This window comes from Scyliorhinus torazame, chromosome 14 (genome assembly GCF_047496885.1).
Source record: "Scyliorhinus torazame isolate Kashiwa2021f chromosome 14, sScyTor2.1, whole genome shotgun sequence".
NCBI lineage: Eukaryota > Metazoa > Chordata > Chondrichthyes > Carcharhiniformes > Scyliorhinidae > Scyliorhinus > Scyliorhinus torazame.
Window position 1 is genome coordinate 43,787,031 of NC_092720.1, and position 21,032 is coordinate 43,808,062.

The following is a 21,032-nucleotide window of genomic DNA, read 5'->3' on the forward strand; positions in this document are numbered from 1 at the left end:
GAGCCGGGATAGGACCTGGGACCTCGGCGCCATGAGACAACAGTGCTAACCACTGCACACTGTGCTGCCCTGCCCAACTCTCCAATCTATATTCTCTGGAGAGTCCCCATCACTATCTGCAACTCCACCTATCTTTGTATCATCTACACACTTGCTAATCAGATCATCTACATTTTCCTCCAGATCTATATATATAGAACACCACTAGTTATAGATCTCCATTCTGAAAAACTCCCTTCCACTGTTACTCTCGTCTCCTGTTGCCAAGCCAATTCTTTATCTATCCATCTAGCTAGCACACCCAGAATCCCATGCAACTTTACCTTTTGTAGCAGTCTGCCATGAGGGACCTTGTCAAACACCTTACTAACTTCCATTTTGACGACATCCACAGCCTTTCCCTTATCAATCAATTTTGTCACCTCAAAAAAACTCTTATCAAGTTCGTAAGGCAGCACGGTAACATAGTGGTTGGCACATTTGCTTCACAGCTTCAGGGTCCCAGGTTTGATTCCCGGCTGGGTCACTGTCTGTGCGGAGTCTGCAAGTTCTCCCCGTGTCTGAGTGAGTTTCCGCGGGTGCTCCGGTTTCCTCCCACAGTCCAAAGATGTGCGGGTTAGGTGGATTGGCCATGCTAAATTGCCCTTAGTGTCCACAAAATGTTAAGTGGGGATTACTGGGTTACGGGGATGGGGTAGATATGTGGGCTTCAGTCGGGTGCTCTTTGCAAGAGCCAGTGCAGACTCGATGGGCTGAATGACCTCCTGCACTGTAAATTCTATGATTCTATGACCTTCCTCACACAAAACCATGTTGCCTATCACTACAGTTCATTCGCTTCCAAATGTGAATAAATCCTGTCCCTGCGTATCTTCTCCATCCGCTTCCCCACCACTGACATCAGGAACACCGGCGTATAATTACCTGGATTATCCTTTCTTCCCTTTTTAAAGAAAGGAACAATATTGGCTATTCTCCAGTCCTCTGGAACCACACCTGTGGTTAAAGATGGTGCAAAGATATCTGTTTAGGTCCCAGCTATTTCCTCTCTTGCCTCCCACAGCAACCTGGGATATATCCCATCTGGTCCAGGGGACTTGTCTACCTTAATGCATTTTAAGATATCCAAAACTTCCTCCTTCATTATGCTGGCACGTCCGAGAGTATTCACGCATCCATCCCTCACCTCAATAACAGTCATGTCCCTCTCCTTGTTGAATACCGATGCAAAGTACTCATTAAGGATCTCACCCATTTCCTCTGAGTCCATGCATAACATCCCTCCTTTGTCCTTGAGTGGGCCTGCTCTTTCCCTAGCTACCTTCTTGCTCCTTGTATATGTACAAAAGGCCTTGGGACTTTCCTTGACCCTGTTTGCCAATGACACTTCATGGCCTCTTTTAACCCTCCTAATTCCCCGTTTGAGTTTGTTCCTACTTTCCCTATATTCTTCAAAAGCTTTGCCTGTTTTTAGTTGCCTCGACCGTATGTTATCTTTTCGACTTGTCTCACAATTTCCCCTGTCATCGATGGTTCCCTAATTTGCCATTTCTGTCCTTCATTTTCATAGTGACATGCCTGTCCTACACTCTAATCAATTGGTCTTTAAAAGACTCCCACATAATTTACACTCAAACAGCCACTCCCAATCCACATTCTCCAGCTCATGCTGAATTCTGTTGTAGTCAGCTTTCCCCCAATTTAGCACCCTCACTCGAAGATCACTCTTGTCCTTATCCATGAGTATTCGAAAACTGACGGAATTGTGATCACTATTCCCAAAATGTTCCCCTGCTAAAATGTTGGTCACCTGGCTGGGCTCATTCCCCAATAAGAGGTCCAGTAAGACCCCCTTCCTGGTTGGACTATCAACATATTGTTCAAAAAACTCTCTTGGACACCTAAAAAATTACTCTGCATCCAAACTTCTGGCACTAAGGGAGTCCCAGTCAAACTTGTATCAAAGTAGGTTACAGCAAATAAACACCCCAGGAAACATTCTTCCCAACAATCAACTATACAGTTTGTACAGATTGTTTTCCTTTTTCACCCCCCCCCCCCCCCCCCCCCCCCCCCCCCCGCAACAAACAGCTCCTCAAGCACAGTCACAAACCTTTTTTCATCTCCCCTGCTGAGCCCCTTAACTCATACTTTATCTTCTCTAAGCGCAGGAAGTCATACAGGTCACCCAACCATGCTGCGATCCCCGGTGGCGATGCTGACCGCCACTCCAGCAAAATTCGTCACCCTGTACCAGGGGATTGGAGAGTGGTGAATGTCGTGCCCCTGTTCAAAAAAGGGACTCGGGATAACCCTGGGAATTACAGGCCAGTTAGTCTTACTTCGGTGGTAGGCAAAGTAATGGAAAGGGTACTGAAGGATAGGATTTCTGAGCATCTGGAAAGACACTGCTTGATTAGGGATAGTCATCACGGATTTGTGAGTGGTAGGTCTTGCCTTACAAGTCTTATTGAATTCTTTGAGGAGGTGACCAAGCATGTGGATGAAGGTAAAGCAGTGGATGTAGTGTACATGGATTTTAGTAAGGCATTTGATAAGGTTCCCCATGGTAGGCTTATGCAGAAAGTAAGGAGGCATGGGATAGTGGGAAATTTGGCCAGTTGGATAACGAACTGGCTAACCGATACAAGTCAGAGAGTGGTGGTGGATGGCAAATATTCAGCCTGGATCCCAGTTACCAGTGGCGTACCGCAGGGATCAGTTCTGGGTCCTCTGCTGTTTGTGATTTTCATTAATGACTTGGATGAGGGAGTTGAAGGGCAGGTCAGTAAATTTGCAGACGATACGAAGATTGGTGGAGTTGTGGATAGTAAGGAGGGCTGTTGTCGGCTGCAAAGAGACATAGGATGCAGAGCTGGGCTGAGAAGTGGCAGATGGAGTTTAACCCTGAAAAGTGTGAGGTTGTCCATTTTGGAAGGACAAATATGAATGTGGAATACAGGGTTAACGGTAGAGTTCTTGGCAATGTGGAGGAGCAGAGAGATCTTGGGGTCTATGTTCATACATCTTTGAAAGTTGCCACTCAAGTGGATAGAGCTGTGAAGAAGGCCTATGGTGTGCTAGCGTTCATTAACAGAGGGATTGAATTTAAGAGCCGTGAGGTGATGATGCAGCTGTACAAAACTTTGGTAAGGCCACATTTGGAGTACTGTGTACAGTTCTGGTCGCCTCATTTTAGGAAGGATGTGGAAGCTTTGGAAAAGGTGCAAAGGAGATTTACCAGGATGTTGCCTGGAATGGAGAGTAGGTCTTACGAGGAAAGGTTGAGGGTGCTAGTCCTTTTCTCATTAGAACGGAGAAGGATGCGGGGCGACTTGATAGAGGTTTATAAGATGATCAGGGGAATAGATAGAGTAGACAGTCAGAGACTTTTTCCCCAGGTGGAACAAACCATTACAAGGGGACATAAATTTATGGTGAAAGGTGGAAGATATAGGAGGGATGTCAGAGGTAGGTTCTTTACCCAGAGAGCAGTGGGGGCATGGAATGCACTGCCTGTGGAAGTAGTTGAGTCGGAAACATTAGGGACCTTCAAGCAGCTATTGGATAGGTACATGGATTACGGTAAAATGATATAGTGTAGATTTATTTGTTCTTAAGGGCAGCACGGTAGCTTTGTGGATAGCACAAATGCTTCACAGCTCCAGGGTCCCAGGTTCGATTCCGGCTTGGGTCACTGTCTGTGCGGAGTCTGCACATCCTCCCCGTGTCTGCGTGGGTTTCATCCGGGTGCTCCGGTTTCCTCCCACGGTCCAGGGATGTGCAGGTTGGGTGGATTGGCCATAATAAATTGCCCTTAGTGTCCAAAATTGCCCTTGGCGTTGGGTGGAGGTGTTGAGTTTGGGTAGGGTGCTCTTTACAAGAGCCGGTGCAGACTCAAAGGGCCGAATGGCCTCCTTCTGCACTGTAAATTCAATGATAATCTATGATTAATCTAGGACAAAGGTTTGGCACAACAACGTGGGCCGAAGGGCTGTTCTGTGCTGTATTTTCTATGTTCTATGTAATCAGAGAGGCAAAGGCCAAGACATCGGCCGCCTTCCTCTCCATGAGCTCCGGGTTCTCTGAAACCCCAAATATCGCCACCAAAGGATCCAGGTCCACTCCCTCCTGGCTAAGACCGCGAACACTCCCGCCCAGAATATTTCCAATTTTTCACAACCCCAAAACATGTGCGCATGATTCGCTTGCCCCCGCCCACACCTCTCACACTCATCTGCTACGCCCTGAAAGAACCCACTCATTCTCGCCCGAGTCATATGCACCCCGTGCACCACCTTAAACTGGATCAGGCTTATCCTTGCACAAGAGGAGGTCCCGTTTACCCTTTGCAGTGCCTCACTCCATACTCCCCAATTGATCTCCATTCCCAACTCCGCTTCCCATTTCTCCTTGATCTTCACCACCCGCTCGCCTCCCTGCTCCCCCAGCCACTTGTACATATCCCCAATTCTTCCCTCACCTTCCACATCCGGAAGCAGCAGTCGCTCCAGCAGGGTGTATCCCGGCAATCTAGGGGACCCCTTCCAGACCTTTCGTGCAAAGTCCCTAGCCTGTAGATACCTGAACTCGGCAGCTCTACCCTCTCCCTTAGCTCCTCCAGACTGGCGAACCCTTCCTCCAAATACAAATCCCTCACCTTGACCAGCCCTACTTCCCTCCACCTCCTGTATACACTATCCACCCCCCCCCCCCCCCCCCCCGGCTCAAACCCATGATTCTCACATAGCGGCGTTAGCACCGACATCCCTTCCACCCTAAAATGCCTCCTCAGCTGATTCCATATCTTCACCGTGGACTACACCACTGGGCTCCCTGAATACCTACTCGGAGCCATTGGCAATGTTGCAGTCACCATAGCCCTCAAACTAGACACCTTACAAGATTCCTCCACCATCCTAACCCACACTACCCCTTCTCTTTCCCACCACCGCCGCACCTTGTCCACATTCGCCGCCCAATAATAATGAAGCAAGTTGGGCAACACCAACCCCCCCCCCCCCCCCTGCCGCCTCTGTAGCAGGGTCCTTGGCACCTTCCCCGCCCATACAAAGTCAGAGATGATTGTGTCCACTTTCTTTGGTATAAAGATCCGGAGAGCCTGAAAGATAAACATGAACTTCAGCAGAATATTCATTTTCACCACTTGTTCCCTCCCCACCAGCATTAAGTGCAGTATATCCCACCTCTTAAGATCCTCCCTGGCCTCCTCCACCAGCTTCGTTAAGTTCCACTTATGGAGCCGTGTCCATTCCCTCGCTACTTGAATCCCCAAGTACCTAAACCTATCCCTCGCTACCGTAAATGGCACCCCCCCACCCGAAATTAGCCCGCTGTGCCAGCTCATTCACCGGGAATACCTCGCTTTTCCCTACATTCAACTTGTATCCCGAGAACCCTCCAAACCTCCCCAACAGGCCCATAATCCTTCCCAAACTTTCCCAATGGGTCCGAAACATACAGCAAGAGGTCATCCGCATAGAGCGACACCTGATGCTCCCTCTGTCCCCTCATTATCCCCTGCCACTCTGCCGACCCCCTGAGGGCCATCGTCAATGGCTCTATGGCCAGCGCAAACAGCAGCGGCGACAGCGGGCACCCCTGCCTCGTACCCCTGTGAAAGTCAAAGCTTTGTGAGCTCATATAACTTGTCCTCACGCTTGGCGCTGCATACAGCAACCGCACCCATGCCACAAATCTCGGCCCAAACCTTCCCAAAACTTCGAACAAGTACCGGCACTCCACCCGATCAAATGCTTTCTCCGCGTCCATGGACACCACCACCTCTGGTACCAGAGCTCTCCACAGATTCATCACCACATTCAACAACCGTGTTATATTACTCGCCAGCTGTCTGCCCTTCACGAAGCCTGATTGATCTTCTGCAACCACCCCCGGGACACAATCCTCCATCCTCCCCGCCAACAACTTAGCCAATACTTTCACATCTGTGTTCAATCGTGATATGGGTCTATTCCACTGGATCCTTCCCTTTTTTGGGGATTAGTGTGATTACTGCCTGCTTCATCATCACCGGCAACGCCCCCTTCTCCAGTGCTTCATTAAACCCCCCCCAACAGATGTGGTGCCATGTTCGCCCCACATTCCTTATCAAATTCTGCCGGGTACCCATCCGGCCCAGATGCCTTCCCCGACTTCATACCCCTGATACTATCCAGCACCTCCCTCAGCTCCAGGGGCTCCTCCAACGCCTGCCTCTTTGCTTCCTCCAGCTGGGGAAATTCCAGTTCGTCCAGAAACCACCCCATGTCCCCCTCCTCTCCTCCTGGGTCTGCCTCATAAAGTTCCTGGTAATACTCTCTAAATGCCTAATTTATCTTCCCTGGCTCTGACACCACATCCCCAGCCCCAGTCCGGATCTTCAATATTTCCCTGGATGCAGCCTGCCTCCGCAGCTGGTGCGCCAGCATGCAGCTCGCCTTCTCCCCATACTCGTATTGCACCCCTCTTGTCCTACGCAGTTGCCCTACCGCCCTCCCCATTGTCAGCCTGTCAAATTGCCCCTGCAACTTTTTCCTCCTCGCCAATCCCTCCACGGTGGGCACCCTCGAATATTCCCTGTCCACCTCCACTATCTCGCTCACTAGACGGTCATGTTCCGCCCTCCTTTCCTTATTCGCACGAATTGTAAATGAGATAATTTCTCCCCGGACCACTGCCTTCAGTGCTTCCCAAAAAATGCCCGCCGACACCTCCCCATTCTGATTGAATGCCACATAATCCCTAATCGCCAACCGCACCTTATCGCAAAAACCTCCATCCGCCAACAACCCCGAGTCAAACCTCCACCCCGGCCTCTGCTCTCGTCCCGCACTGAACCGAATATCCAGCCAGTTGGATTGCATGGTCCGAGATAACTATCCCCGCCATACTCTGCCCCCTCCACCCCAACCAAAATCTCCCGACTCACTACGAAGTAATCAATCCTCAAATACACCTTATAGACGTGTGAAAAGAAGGAATACTCCCTTCTCCCTGGATTCTGAAAGCGCCATGGATCGACGATACCCATCCTCTCCATAAACCCCCCAGCTCCCTTTCCATTCGTACCCAACCCATCGCCCTCGGACTCGATCCATCCACCCTTGGTTCCAGGACACAGTTAAAATCTCCTCCTATGATCAACTGGTACGTGGCCAAATCAGGGATTGCTGCCAGCAACCCCTTCATAAAACCCACATCATCCCAATTTGGGGCATACTCACTTACCAACATTACCGGTGTCCCTTCCAATACCCCACTCACAATCTCACATCTCCCACCTGGATCCCTCAGCTCCTTCGCACTCACAAATCCCATTTTTTTGCTCATTAAAATCGCCACCCCCCTCAATTTCAAATCAAACCCCGAGTGAAAAACCTGCCCGACCCACCCCTTCCTTAACCTAACCTGGTCCTTCACGTGGAGGTGTGTCTCCTGCAAAAAGACAACCCCGCTTTCAAGCTCCTGAGGTGCGCGAACAGCCGCGACCTTTCAACCGGCCCATTCAGACCCCGAGCATTCCACTTTACCAACCTTACCGGAGGCTTGCGCCTCCAATCCCCTCTACCGTCCGTCATCTTACCCACTTAACTCCTGCCCCTTTAATTCCACTCTATACCTAGCCCATCCCAGATGGCCCATTTCTTCGCACTTGACCATGTCATCTCTCACCCCCTGCCACGTCGCAGAACCCCCCCCCCCCCCCGCCGCTTTTCCCCTTCCCCTTCTTCCCCTCCCCCTTCTTCCCCTCCCCCTTCTTCCCCTCCCCCTTCTTCCCCTTTTCCCCCTGGCCACCCCTCGGCCTTCTACCCCACCACCTCACTTCCGTTCACCAGCAGAACCTGCTAGCGTGGCTGCCCAAAGGCACATCCTAATGACCCCCCCCCCCCCGGCTCCTCAGCTCAACGAAGAAGGCCTCCTGCTGGCCTTACCGTCACCCACCCAAAGAAGGACTCCAGGTAGCCTTCTCCAAAAGCAAACAAACAGATGCAAACAGTCCCATAAAACAGGAGGGGGGTGGGAACATCCATCCCCACATAAACTTTTCACCCCTACAACTCCTTACAATCTCAACATTGAACAGAACCCCCCCCCCCCCCCCCCCAACACAAAAAAAGGTGAAAATCCCCCAATCCCTGCACCCACTTCAAACATGCTTCTGACCATTACATAGTGCCAGCATCCCGGTTCCCAAGCATTGTCCACTCGGGGTTGGGCAGGGAATCAGTAAAGTCAGCTGAGTGGATGGACTCCATCTTGGTATCAAAAGTCCTTGAACATTTTGCATTTGTTGAAGGAGGGAATTGACCTTGCAGAGCACGTGGAGATATGGCAATGGCTAACAGTGGAGGAAAGAATCTTGGCTGGGGTGGGGAATATCCTTGACTTCCAAGTTGATTCTTGATGTTATCCAGCCAAATCTGGTAATAGATGGCTCAAACAGTTGCACAGCCGTTGGACTTGAAAGAATGAAGATGAGGATCATATTAGAGGGAATGATAGCGAGCGTAAAAGTTTTAAAGGGGGCAGAGGCATCAAAGGTGGAGGTGAAAGTGTTTGAGCTGATTAACATTTGCAGCTGAATGGAAGATCAAAAGCAAGTTTTGAAAGTGCTATTTTGAGCAGCTTGGAATGTTTTCTTCAATTGGCGAACATGGTAGGAAGTGCAGAATTACACATTCTTTCCCTGTACGGTTATGCAGCCACTTATAAAGTCTAGTAAGTTTTCTCCTCTTCATCTCTGTTGTGTTCTCTCTTTCTCTCTCCTCCCATGGCCCTATGCCATGTACCACTCTGAAATAAGGTGGGTGACTTTCTTTAACTGACACAAGTCGGGGTGACACAATTAATGGCAGTTCTCTGAAATGCAAGACAGAAGCCACTTTTAATTTAAACTTGCGAAATGGATCACAGAGCAATTATTTTTATTTTAAGTACATAAATTGCATTGATTGTCCTGAGTGTATTGTAACCATAATGTAAAAATGTTTGAAAAATATAATTGTGTTACCAATGCACGCTCTTTTGATTTGTGTTCTTCCAGCCTATTCCCAGTTGGAAAATCATATCACACCATCAAACTATTTAGCGAATACAGAATACAAACAGACTCTTCCTCCATCATCACCAGGCAGGTACTCGCCAATTACCAAAGTCATGGGTGATGATGAAATGACCAGGTAAAGTTTCATTAATTTACAATGCATTTTCTATTTGCTCAATGACTGACATAAAGCAGAAAATCTTCCTTTCCTGTTACTCTTTACACCAGTAAAAACATAATTTTAACAAACACTTTCTCCCCAAAAGGGAGCACTTTGTCCTCATTAGCGAGTAAATCTCATTATAAGGGAAGTGTAGGCTTTGAAGAAAAGCTTTAATGTGCAAAACACTCCCTGTAGTTGTTTCTAAACATATATTCACTTTTACTTTGTTTGGACATGAAAATAGTTTCACAGTGAATGCCCATTGATGAGCAGAAAATAGTGGACAGAATGCATGTGCTCTTACAGCCCATAACAGTACATTTTGTATGTAAAGACATGGGGCTGGATTCTCCGCACCCTCGCGGCAAAATATCAGCTGGCGCGGGGGCGGAGAATCCATGTTCGCGCAAGAAATCTGGACCGGCACCGGTTCACCAATTCTGCGGCCCCGAAAAGCGGCGTACTCGGGGCGTACTCTGCGCTGCCTGGTGCCATTGCCAGAAGCCCGCTCCGCCCCCGACCAGCCGAAATCCCGACGGTGTGGAACTAATGTGCTCCAGCTGGTCGGGATACTCACATGGCGGCTGTTGACTCACTCCACTGGGCGGGGGGGGGGGGGGGCCTTATAGGCGGCCAGGGAATGTTCGTGCGGGGATTGAAGGTCAGGCGCGCAGCTGATCAGGAGGTCTCCTTTGTGGATCTAGCTCCGCTGCCGTGCGCATGCGCGGCCTCTGACCCAGAAGTGCGGGGGGCCCAAATCTGCAGCAAAAACTGAGATCTACTCCGGGTCCTTGCTAGCCCCCTGAGGGGCTGGGAATTCGTGTCTGTTTGTTCCAGGATTTTGATGTGTAAAACTACCGTTTTGAGGCCGGCGTGGGGACATAGGCTGATTCTCCATTATTGGGCCTATGTTTCTTTTCTTACTCTCAGAATGTGTATTGTAATTAAATAATTCCGTGTAAGCTTTCATGAGTTTAAAATAAAAGAAGGTTGTTCATTCTTGTACAGTTGCCCCGAATTAACCTAACATCACATACTCGCTGTTGTGCAAACTCGTTCACGCTGGATACAGCTAAAGATAGTGCACTTTTACATAAGAACTAGGAGCAGGAGTAGGCCATCTGGCCGCTCGAGCCTGCTCCGCCATTCACTGAGATCATGGCTGATCTTTGTGGACTCAGCTCCACTCTCTGGCCCGTACACCATATCCCCGAATCCCTTTATTCTTTATCATAGAATTTACAGTGCAGAAGGAGGCCATTCGGCCCATCGAGTCTGCACCAGCTCTTGGAAAGAGCACCCTACCCAAGGTCAACACCGCCACCCTATCCCCATAACCCAGTAACCCCACCCAACACTAAGGACAATTTTGGACACTAAGGGCAATTTATCATGGCCAATCCACCTAACCCGCACATCTTTGGACTGTGGGAGGAAACCGGAGCACCCGGAGGAAACCCACGCACACGGGGAGGATGTGCAGACTCCACACAGACAGTGACCCAAGCCGGAATCGAACCTGGGACCCTGGAGCTGTGAAGCAATTGTGCTGTCCACAAGGCTACCGTGCTGCCCAATAATAATAATTGCTTATTGTCACATACCTTTAGAAAGGTATCTATCTTTTTCTTAAAAACGTTTAAAGAAGGAGCCTCAACTGCTTCACTGGGCAAGGAATTCCAGAGATTCACAACCCTTTGGGTGAAGAAGTTCCTCCTAAACTCGGTCCTAAATCTACTTCCCCTTATTTTGAGGCTATGCCCCCTAGTTCTGCTTTCCCCGACCAGTGGAGACAACCTGCCCGCATCTATCCTATCTATTCCCTTCATAATTTTATATGTTTCAATAAGATCCCCCCCCGCATCCTTCTAAACTCCAATGAGTACAGTCCCAGTCTACTCAACCTCTCGTCATAATCTAATCCCCTCAACTCTGGGATCAACCTAGTGAATCTCCTCTGCACTCCCTCCAGTGCCAATATGTCCTTTCTCAGGTAAGGAGACCAAAACTGAACACACTACTCCAGATGTGGCCTCAACAACACCTTATACAATTGCAGCATAACCTCCCTAGTCTTGAACTCCATCCCTCTAGCAATGAAAGACAAAACTCGATTAGCCTTCTTAATCACCTGTTGCACCTGCACGCCAACGTTTTGCGACTCGTGCACCAGCACACCCAGGTCCCTCTGCACAGCAGCATGTTTTAACATCTTACCGTTTAAATAATAATCCATTCTGTTGTTATTCCTCCCAAAATGGATAGCCTCACACTTGGCAACATTGAATTCCATCTGCCAGACCCTAGCCCATTCACCTAACCTATCCAAATCCTTCTGCAGACTTCCGGTATCCTCTGCACGTTTTGCTTTACCACTCATCTTAGTGTCGTCTGCAATCTTTGCCACATTGCACTTGGTCCCCAACTCCAAATCATCTATGTAAATTGTGAACAACTGCAGGCCCAACACTGATCCTTGAGGGACCCCACTAGTTACAGGTTGCCAACCAGAGAAACACCCATTTATCCCCACTCTCTGCTTTCTGTTAGTTAACCAATCCTCTACCCATGCTACCACTTTACCCTCAATGCCATGCATCTTTAGTTTATGCAGCAGCCTTTTGTGTGGCACCTTGTCAAAAGCTTTCTGGAAATCCAGATATGCCACATCCATTGGCTCCCCGTTATCTACTGCACTGGTAACGTCCTCAAAATTCTACCAAATTAGTCCGACACGACCTACCCTTTATGAACCCATGCTGCGTCTGCCCAATGGGACAATTTCCCTCCAGGTGCCCCGCTATTTCCTCCTTAATTATAGATTCCAGCATTTTCCCTACAACCGAAGTTAAGCTTACCGGCCTATAATTACCCGCTTTCTGCCGACCTCCTTTTTTAAACAGTGGTGTTACGTTTGCTTCTTTCCAATCCTCTGGGACCACCCCAGAGTCTAGTGAATTTTGATAAATTATCACGAGTGCGTTTACAATTTCCCTAGCCATCTCTTTTAACACTCTGGGATGCATCCCATCAGGGCCAGGAGACTTGTCTACCTTTAGCCCCATTAGCTTGCCCAATACTGCCTCCTTAGTGATTACAATCATCTCAAGGTCCTCGACTATCATATCTTTATTTCCATCAGTCACTGGCATGTTATTTGTGTCTTCCACTGTGAAGACTGACCCAAAAAACCTGTTCAGCTCCTCAGCCATTTCCCCGTCTCCTATTATTAAATCTCCCTTCTCATCTTCCAAAGGACCAATATTTACCTTAGCCACTCTTTTTTGTCTTATATATTTGAGGAAGCTTTTACTATCTGCTTTTATGTTCTGAGCAAGTTTACTTTAATAGTCTACCTTACTCTTCTTTATAGCTTTTTTAGTAGCTTTCTGTTGTCCCCTAAAGACTTCCCAGTCCTCTAGTCTCCCACTAATTTTTGCCACTTTGTATGTTTTTTCCTTCAATTTGATACTCTCCCTCACCTCCTTAGATATCCACGGTCGATTTTTCCCCTTTCTACCGTCTTTTTTGTTGGTATGAACCTTTTCTGAACACTCTGAAAGATCGCTCGGAAGGTTCTCCGCTGTTCCTCAACTGCTTCACCATGAAGTCTTTGCTCCCAGTCTACCTTAGCTAGTTCTTCTCTCATCCCATTGTAATCGCCTTTGTTTAAGCACAAAACACTAGTGTTTGATTTTACCTTGTCATCCTCCAACTGTATTTTAAATTCCACCATATTGTGGTCGCTCCTTCCAAGAGGATCCCGAACTATGAGATCATTAATCAATCCTACCTCATTACGCAGGACCAGATCTAGGACCGCTTGTTCCCTTGTAGGTTCCATTACATACTGTTCCAGGAAATTATCCCGGACACATTCTATAAACTCCTCCTCAAGGCTGCCTTTACCAACCTGGTTAAACCAATCGACATGCAGATTAAAATCTCCCATGATAACCGCTGTACCATTTCTACATGCATCCGTTATTTCTTTGCTTATTCCCTGCCCTACCATCCTGTTACTATTTGGTGGCCTATAGACTACTCCTATCAGTGACCCTTTTCGCCTTGCTATTCCTGATTTCCACCCAAATTGATTCAACCTTGTCCTCCATAGCACCAATATCATCCCTTACTATTGCCCGGATGCCATCCTTAAACAACAAAGCTACACCACCGCCCATGCCGTCCATTCTATCCTTTCGTATAGTCTGATACCCTTGGATATTTAACTCCCAGTCGTGACCATCTTTTAACCATGTTTCAGTAATGGCCACTAAATCATAGTCATTCACGATGATTTGCGCCATCAACTCATTCACCTTATTCCGTATACTACGAGCACTCAGGTAAAGTACACATATGCTGTTTTTTATGTCTTTGTTATGAATCCTAACACCTTGATCAGTAACTTTTCGCAAATTATTTTTCCTCTTACACTTTCTCCTAATTTTCCTGTCTTTGAACCCATATCTCTACATAATAACCTGTCACGTAACCTGCTGCCTTGCTCTCCATTAACCATTATACTTTATACCCTTCCCTGCCCCCCAACTTGCTAGTTTAAAGTCCTTGTGACCAACCTATTTATCCTATTCGCTAGAACACTGGTCCCAGAATGGTTCAGGTGAAGACCGTCCCAACGGTACAGGTCCCTCCTCCCCCAGTACTGATGCCAATGCCCCATGAAATGGAATCCCTCTTTCCCGCACCACTCCTTTAGCCACGTGTTAACTTCCCTAATTTTCTCAACCCTATGCCAATTGGCACGTGGCTTGGGTAGTAATCCAGAGATTATAACCCTGGAGGACCTGTTCTTTAATTTAGTCCCTAGTGTTTGATAATCCCCAAACAGGTCCTCTTTCCTAGTCTTACCTATGTTGTTAGTCCCAACGTGGACCACAACAACTGGATCCTCCCCCTCCCTCTCCAAAATCCTTTCAAGCCGATCAGAGATGTCCCTCACCCTGGCACTGGGCAGGCAACATACCATGCGGGACTCTCGATCTGGCTTACAAAGGATGCCATCAATCCCCCTAATTATAGAATCCCCTACAACTACCACTTGTCTTTTTGCTCCCCCCTCTTGAATGGCTTCCTGTACCACGGTGCAGTGGTCAGTCAACGCATCCTCCCTACAGCCCTCTTCCTCATCCACACAGGGAGCAAGTACCTCATACCTGTTGGACAAGGTCAAGGGCTGAGGCTCCTCAACTCCTAAACTCAGGATTCCTCTACCTGCCTCCCTTGCAGTCACACCACTCTGTCCCTGACCACTGATCGAATTAACAGTACTTATTCTACCGGGTGTGACTGCCTCCTGAAACAAAGCGTCCAGGTAATTTTCCCCCTCCCTGATGTGCCGCAGTGTGTGCAGCTCGGTCTCCAGCTCATCAATTCTGAGCCGAAGTTCCTCGAGCAGCCAACACTTGCTGCAGATGTGGTCACTGACGGTCTCAATGGGATCCACCAGTTCCATCATCATACAGCAACAGCACATCACCTGTCCAGCCATATTCAACTAGTTAATTAATTTAAATAATTTATTTTTTATAGAACTTCAAGGATAAACCCGAACACCAACAAAAACACAGCCCTCTCTCGTCACTCACCCGAATTCAGTCACTCACCTAAACTCAGATGCACTCTGTTCCAATCAGCACTCAGTCACTCACCTAAACTCAGATGCACTCTGTTCCAATCAGCACTGTCACTCACCTAAACTCAGATGCACTCTGTTCCAATCAGCACTCTGTGTCTAAAGGCACTCCTGCCACACCTTTTGTACCCTGCCTGATTTCCAATGAGCCAATAGGCCCGCTCCAGGAAGTGAAGTCTCCAACTGCCACTCGACCTGTAAATTAAACACTTTTAAATAGATTATAATTAGTACAGATTACAATTAATTCAGTCACTGATTTATGATTTTCGGTTTCCCGTGCGCCAGGCTTGTTGAATAGATTAGATTAAAATTTAAGGTGAAGCAAAGGCTTCGCAACAGGTTGAGGTTTCTTGTCGTCAAATATCTGGGAGATTGTTTCTCAGTTGTACTTTGAAACTGAAACAGGTAAAATACCCTAGCTGCATGATGACTTGCCGCTAGTTTGAGTCTGGGTTTCAGACTGGCTGAAAAACGTAATGCTTCTGGTGTAATAAGAGTATAGTCCCCGAGAACCGTTTCAATCATATGATTTCTGGGTTAACACTTCTGAAGCCCACATAGCCTGCTTTGGATGGAGGAGGACATTGTAACACAATGGGAAATTGGTTGCAGCCATTTATTTTGATTTTTCCTTGTGTCCAGTATCAAACATGGAGACAGGCAGCCTGGAAATTCCATAGTCTTTAGGTCTTGGCTCATCCTTAAACAATGAGATGTGTGAATTCTTACAGATGGCTGTGAGGTATCCTCACCTATGTCCATATTTAATTACATATTGTTGATACAGTGTGTAGTCCAAATACCAAAGGTTTCATGACTTGTGGCAGCTATCTTATTACTTGGTGTCCAATTTTTTAAAATAATGACGGAAAATCATGTTTCTGCACGGGGCAAGGTGACAGCAATTCGCTCCTTTGGAAAGGTTTTATCAGCAGATAGTGTTGTCAACATGCTGCTTGGTGCAGCAATTGATGAACTTCTAACTCTCCAATCTAAAGTATCTGTGACTGTCCCCACTCCTGATGTCTCCTGGCCAGTGTGGCCAACAACGTATGTTTTACAATTTGATCAATTGGTAACTAAGTCATGTTGCCGGTCAACAGACGTTCCAAACTTGGTTTATTTGGCTGCTGGGAAATTGACTGATTAATTTTGTTTTCTCAATAACTGCACTTGGCTGGTCTTTTCTGCAATTTAATCATAAAGTCTCAAAGCCACCTGGTGAATAAGAGGGACCATTTCTTCCCCACCCCCCCTTATTTTACATTTGTAATCCCAACCTGATATCGTGAATAAAATCACTTGCAGGGTAAATAATCATCTACCTTCAAAAACAAAAGTACAAAATCCCTCCTGGTCTCTTATATAACCAAAAGTGTTGGAAAAAAAATCAACAGACTTGGCAACATCTGTGGCGGGTGAAATTGAAGTGGAACTCTGAAGAAGAATCATATTGACTTGAAACTTTAGCTCTGTTCCTCTCCTCATGGGTGCTGCTAGATCTGCTCAGTCTTTCCAGCATTTTCTGCTTTTATTTCACATTTCCAGCGTCGACAGTATTTTGCTTTTATTACACTTGAAACCCGCGCGAGGACACGAACGTGCCGCAAGGTATTCCCATGCCCGCAGAACGCCGGGGCCCATCCGGATCGCAAACATGCCCCCCTAGCTACTCCTCTACCTCAACCAGCGCCCGGGACCCTGCCAGACGCGACTCCAAAAACGTAACCAGCGCCCTGGACCCCGCCAGACGCAACAACCTACCTTACAGAAGGTCGGACTTCTCCCATCGGATCCCGGGATCATCCAGCCGCAGCCGCCAACCGAGGAAACGAGGGAAACGCGGCGGTCTGCAGGTTAGGCTGAAGCAACGCGGTTTCAAGACCCCTCTCCCCAGCATACTACTGGCAAACGTCCAAGCGATCGAAAACAAGCTGGATGAACTTAACGCCAGAGTTACATCTCAGAGGGAAGTAAGAGACTGCTGTGTGCTCTGTTTCACAGAGACATAACTCACCCAGCCTCACCGGACTGTGCCATACAACCTGAAAGCTTCTCAATTCTCCGAGCGGACTGCCACGCGTCATCAGGCAAAGCGAAGGGTGGAGGAGTGTGCCTCCTCATCAACTCCTCCTGGTGCTTGGATGTGGCGACCCTGGCGACCTACTGCTCCCCGGACCTAGAATACCTGACCGTGAAGTATCGCCCATACTATCTTCCACGTGAGTTCACTTCAGCCATTATCACAGCGGTGTACATCCCACCCCAGGCGGAAGTGAGGAAGGCCCTGGATGAACTGCACACAACTACGAAACAATGTCCGGAGGCCTTGTTCATCGTTGCCGGAGACTTCAACAAGGCCAACCTCAAGAGTGTACTGCCAAAATTCCGCCAGCGCATCTTCTGTCCCACCAGGGGCAACAACGCTCTTGACCACTGCTACTCAAAATTCAAGGACACCTACCGTTCCATCCCCCGACTGCACTTTGGGAAATCAGACCATAAGACGGTGCTCCTTCTCCCGCCATAGAAGCAGAAACTCAAGTGGGAGAATCCAGCTAAGAAGGTTGTGCAGTGCTGGTCCAAGGAAATAGAAGAGCTCTTGCGTCACGTAAGAGACAGTGGACTGGTCCATATTTAAGAACTCAACGACCAACTTAAATGAGTGCCACCACCGTCACAGACTTCATCAGCAAATATGTGGACGACTGCGTGCCAAAGAAAGCAGTACGTACGTTCCCCAACCGGAAACCATGGCTCTGTCGTGAGATTGACTCCCTACTGAAGGACAGATCTGAGGTGTTCAAGTCAGACGGCCCTGACCTATACAAAAAATCCAGGTACGACCTCCGCAAAGCTATCCGAGATGCCAAGAGAGAATATCAAACCAAGCTTGAGTCACAGACAGGCTCTCAGCGATTGTGGCAAGGACTAAACAACATAACGGGCTACAAAGTGAAGCCAAGCAGTATCTCTGGCAGCAGCGCACCCCTCCCAATGAACTCAATGCATTCTATGCTCGGTTTGAGCAGGTAACCAACAATCCGCTGTCAAGTGTCCCAGTAGCCCATAACTCGCGCATACCTACCATCACAGCTTCCAAAGTCAGATCGACTTTCCTGAAAGTGAACCCTCGGAAGGCGACGGGCCCGGACGGGATCCCTGGTCGTGCACTCAGAGCCTGCGCAGACCAGCTGGCAGAGGTATTCGCGGACATCTTTAACCTGTCCCTACTCCACTCCGAAGTCCCCTCCTGCTTCAAGAAGACCACTATTATACCATAACAGGCCAAAGAAGAACCAAGCAACGTGTCTCAATGACTACCGTCCGGTGGCCCTGAAGTTCTTCGAGAGATTGATCATGAACCGCATCACCTCCATACTCCCAGAACACCTTGATCCACTGCAATTCGCATACCGTCGCAACCGGTCCACAGCACACCATTTCCCTGGCCCTACACCCATAACCTAGAGCATCTCGACAACAAGGACTCCTACATCAGACTCCTATTTATTGACTACAGCTCCGCCTTCAACACCATAATCCCAGCCAAGCTCATATCAAAGCTTGTTTTGAAAGAGGGGCTGTTTAGCACAGGGCTAAATCGCTGGCTTTGAAAGCAGACCAAGGCAGGCCAGCAGCACGGTTCAATTCCCGTAACAGCCTCCCCGAACAGGTGCCGGAATGTGGCGACTAGGGGCTTTTCACAGTAACTTCATTTGAAGCCTACTTGTGACAATAAGCGATTTTCATTTAATTTCAAGCTCCAAAACCTAAGACTTGGCTCCACTCTGCAATTGGATCCTTGATTTTCTGACCAACAGACCACAATCAGTAAGAATGAACAATGAATGAATGAAAAAATGAAAATCGCTTATTGTCACAAGTAGGCTTCAAATGAAGTTACTGTGAAAAGCCCCTAGTCGCCACATTCCGGCACCTGTTCGGGGAGGCTGGTACGGGAATTGAACCGTGCTGCTGGCCTGCCTTGGTCTGCGTTCAAAGCCAGCGAATTAGCTCTGTGCTAAACAGCCCCTGTACCCAACAACACCTCCTCCACAATAGTCCTCAATACCGAGGCCCCGCAAGGCTGCAAACTTAGCCCCCTACCCTACTCCCTGTGCACACACAACTGCATGGCAAAATTTGGTTCCAACTCCATCTGCAAGTTTGCTGACGATACGACCATAGTGGGCCAGATCTCGAATAACGACGAGTCAGAATACAGGAGGGAGATAGAGAACCTAGTGGAGTGCTGCAGCGACAACAATCTCCCTCGATGTCAGCAAAACTAAAGAGCTGGTCATTGACTTCAGGAAGCAAAGTACTGTACACCCCTGTCAGCATCAACGGGGCCGAAGTGGAGATGGTTAGCAGTTTCAAATTCGTAGGGGTGCACACTCCAAAGATCTGTCCTGGTCGACACTACCACCAAGAAAGCACAACAGCGCCTATACTTCCTCAGGAAACTAAGGAAATTCGGCATGTCCACATTAACCCTTACCAACTTTTACTGATGCACCATAGAAAGCATCCTGTCTGGCTGCATCACAGCCTGGTATGGCAACTGCTCGGCCCAGGACCGCAAGAAACTTCACACAGTTGTGAACACCGCCCAGTCCATCACATGAACCTGCCTCCCATCCATTGACTCCATTTACACCTCCCGCTGCCTGGGAAAAGCGGGCAGCATAATCAAAGACCCCTCCCACCCGGCTTACTCACTCTTCCAACTTCTTCCATCGGGCAGGAGATACAGAGGTCTGAGAACACGCACGAACAGACCCAAAAACAGCTTCTTCCCCGCTGTTACTAGACTCCTAAATGACCCTCTTTTGGACTGACCTCATTAACACTGCACCCTGTATGCTTCATCCGATGCCAGTGCTTATGTAGTTACACTGTATACCTTGTGTTGCCCTATTATGTATTTTCTTGTATTCCCTTTTCTTCCCATGTACTTAATGATCTGTTGAGCTGGTCGCAGAAAAATACTTTTCACTGTACCTCGGTACACATGACAATAAACAAATCCAATCCAAACTTGTAAAATATCCAACCCTCTACCAGATCTGTAGGCCGCATAGCGCACACCTGCCCTTATCATCTAGTCTGTGATGATCTCTATGTTTGCATGTACACAAGGGGTTAATGTGTCATCAGTATGTACACAAGGGGTTAATGTGTCATCAGTAGCACCACATGATCACTAGAGGGCCGGACCAACAGGGGTATAAAAGGCAGCCACATTGTCTGTCTGTCTCTCTCTCTCTCTCTCTCTCTCTCTCTCTCTCTCTCTCTCTCTCTCTCTCTCTCTCTCTCTCTCTCTCTTGGGTGCACTGTGATCAAAGCAACAGCAGACTAGTTTAGATGGCCAGTGGAGTTACGTATAGTTACCATAGTTAGATCTTGTTAACCTTATCACTAGTATCAAAGTTAAAATAAAGAACTCATGTAAATATTGTTGTAGTTACTCAATAAACTTTTGTTGCTACTGGAAGAGTTCAAATCATCTTCATCGGGATTCCGAATACCTCATCACTAACCAAGGATTGAGTTACCCACCATACAGGTAACAAAACATGGTACCAGTTGAGTGGCTTTAACAGAACTAGTTGGATTAGGTTAGACAAAAAGAGAAGACTGGACATTCGACTGTGGAAGACTTCGCAGCAAATGGATCCTCGACGACTAACTATGGGACTCATTGGACCTCTAGGGCAGCTGGGAACAACCCGTAATTTAAGTTATGACTGGAAAAGATTTGAACAGATATTCCAAATATTTATCGCAGCTAATGGTTTAAGCACTGTCTCTAACGCAACGAAAATAGCACTACTACTCTCAATAGGAGGGCATGAAGCTAGAGCAATCTATAATTGCTTTAATTACTTAGAAGGTGAAGACGACACCAAAATAGAAGTAATACTCAAAATTTGATGAACACTAAGAGTCACTCTGGTGAGATGCTGGAAAGATTTAACAATTGTCATAAATGCCAGAGAAACAAGAGGCCCATCACTGATTTTATTACAAATCCCAAGTTAATACCACAAGGCTGTGATTATGCTGATTTCAGAGACACTGTGGTAATGAATCAATTAATTTCTGAACTATCTGATAAAAATTTGAGGGAAGAA

The 21,032-nt window shown here is 47.7% G+C and overlaps 1 protein-coding gene across 26 annotated transcripts in view; it reads left to right on the forward strand.

Moving 5' to 3' along the window:
- Positions 1-21,032, forward strand: part of LOC140389677 (disks large homolog 1) — a 486,438-nt gene that overhangs the window by 316,614 nt on the left and 148,792 nt on the right. For all 26 annotated transcript variants that reach the window (XM_072474027.1, XM_072474028.1, XM_072474029.1 and 23 more), the window contains one exon: positions 9,068-9,203. In XM_072474027.1, the coding sequence (XP_072330128.1) occupies positions 9,068-9,203 (136 nt within the window). The remainder of the gene's footprint in view (positions 1-9,067; positions 9,204-21,032) is intronic.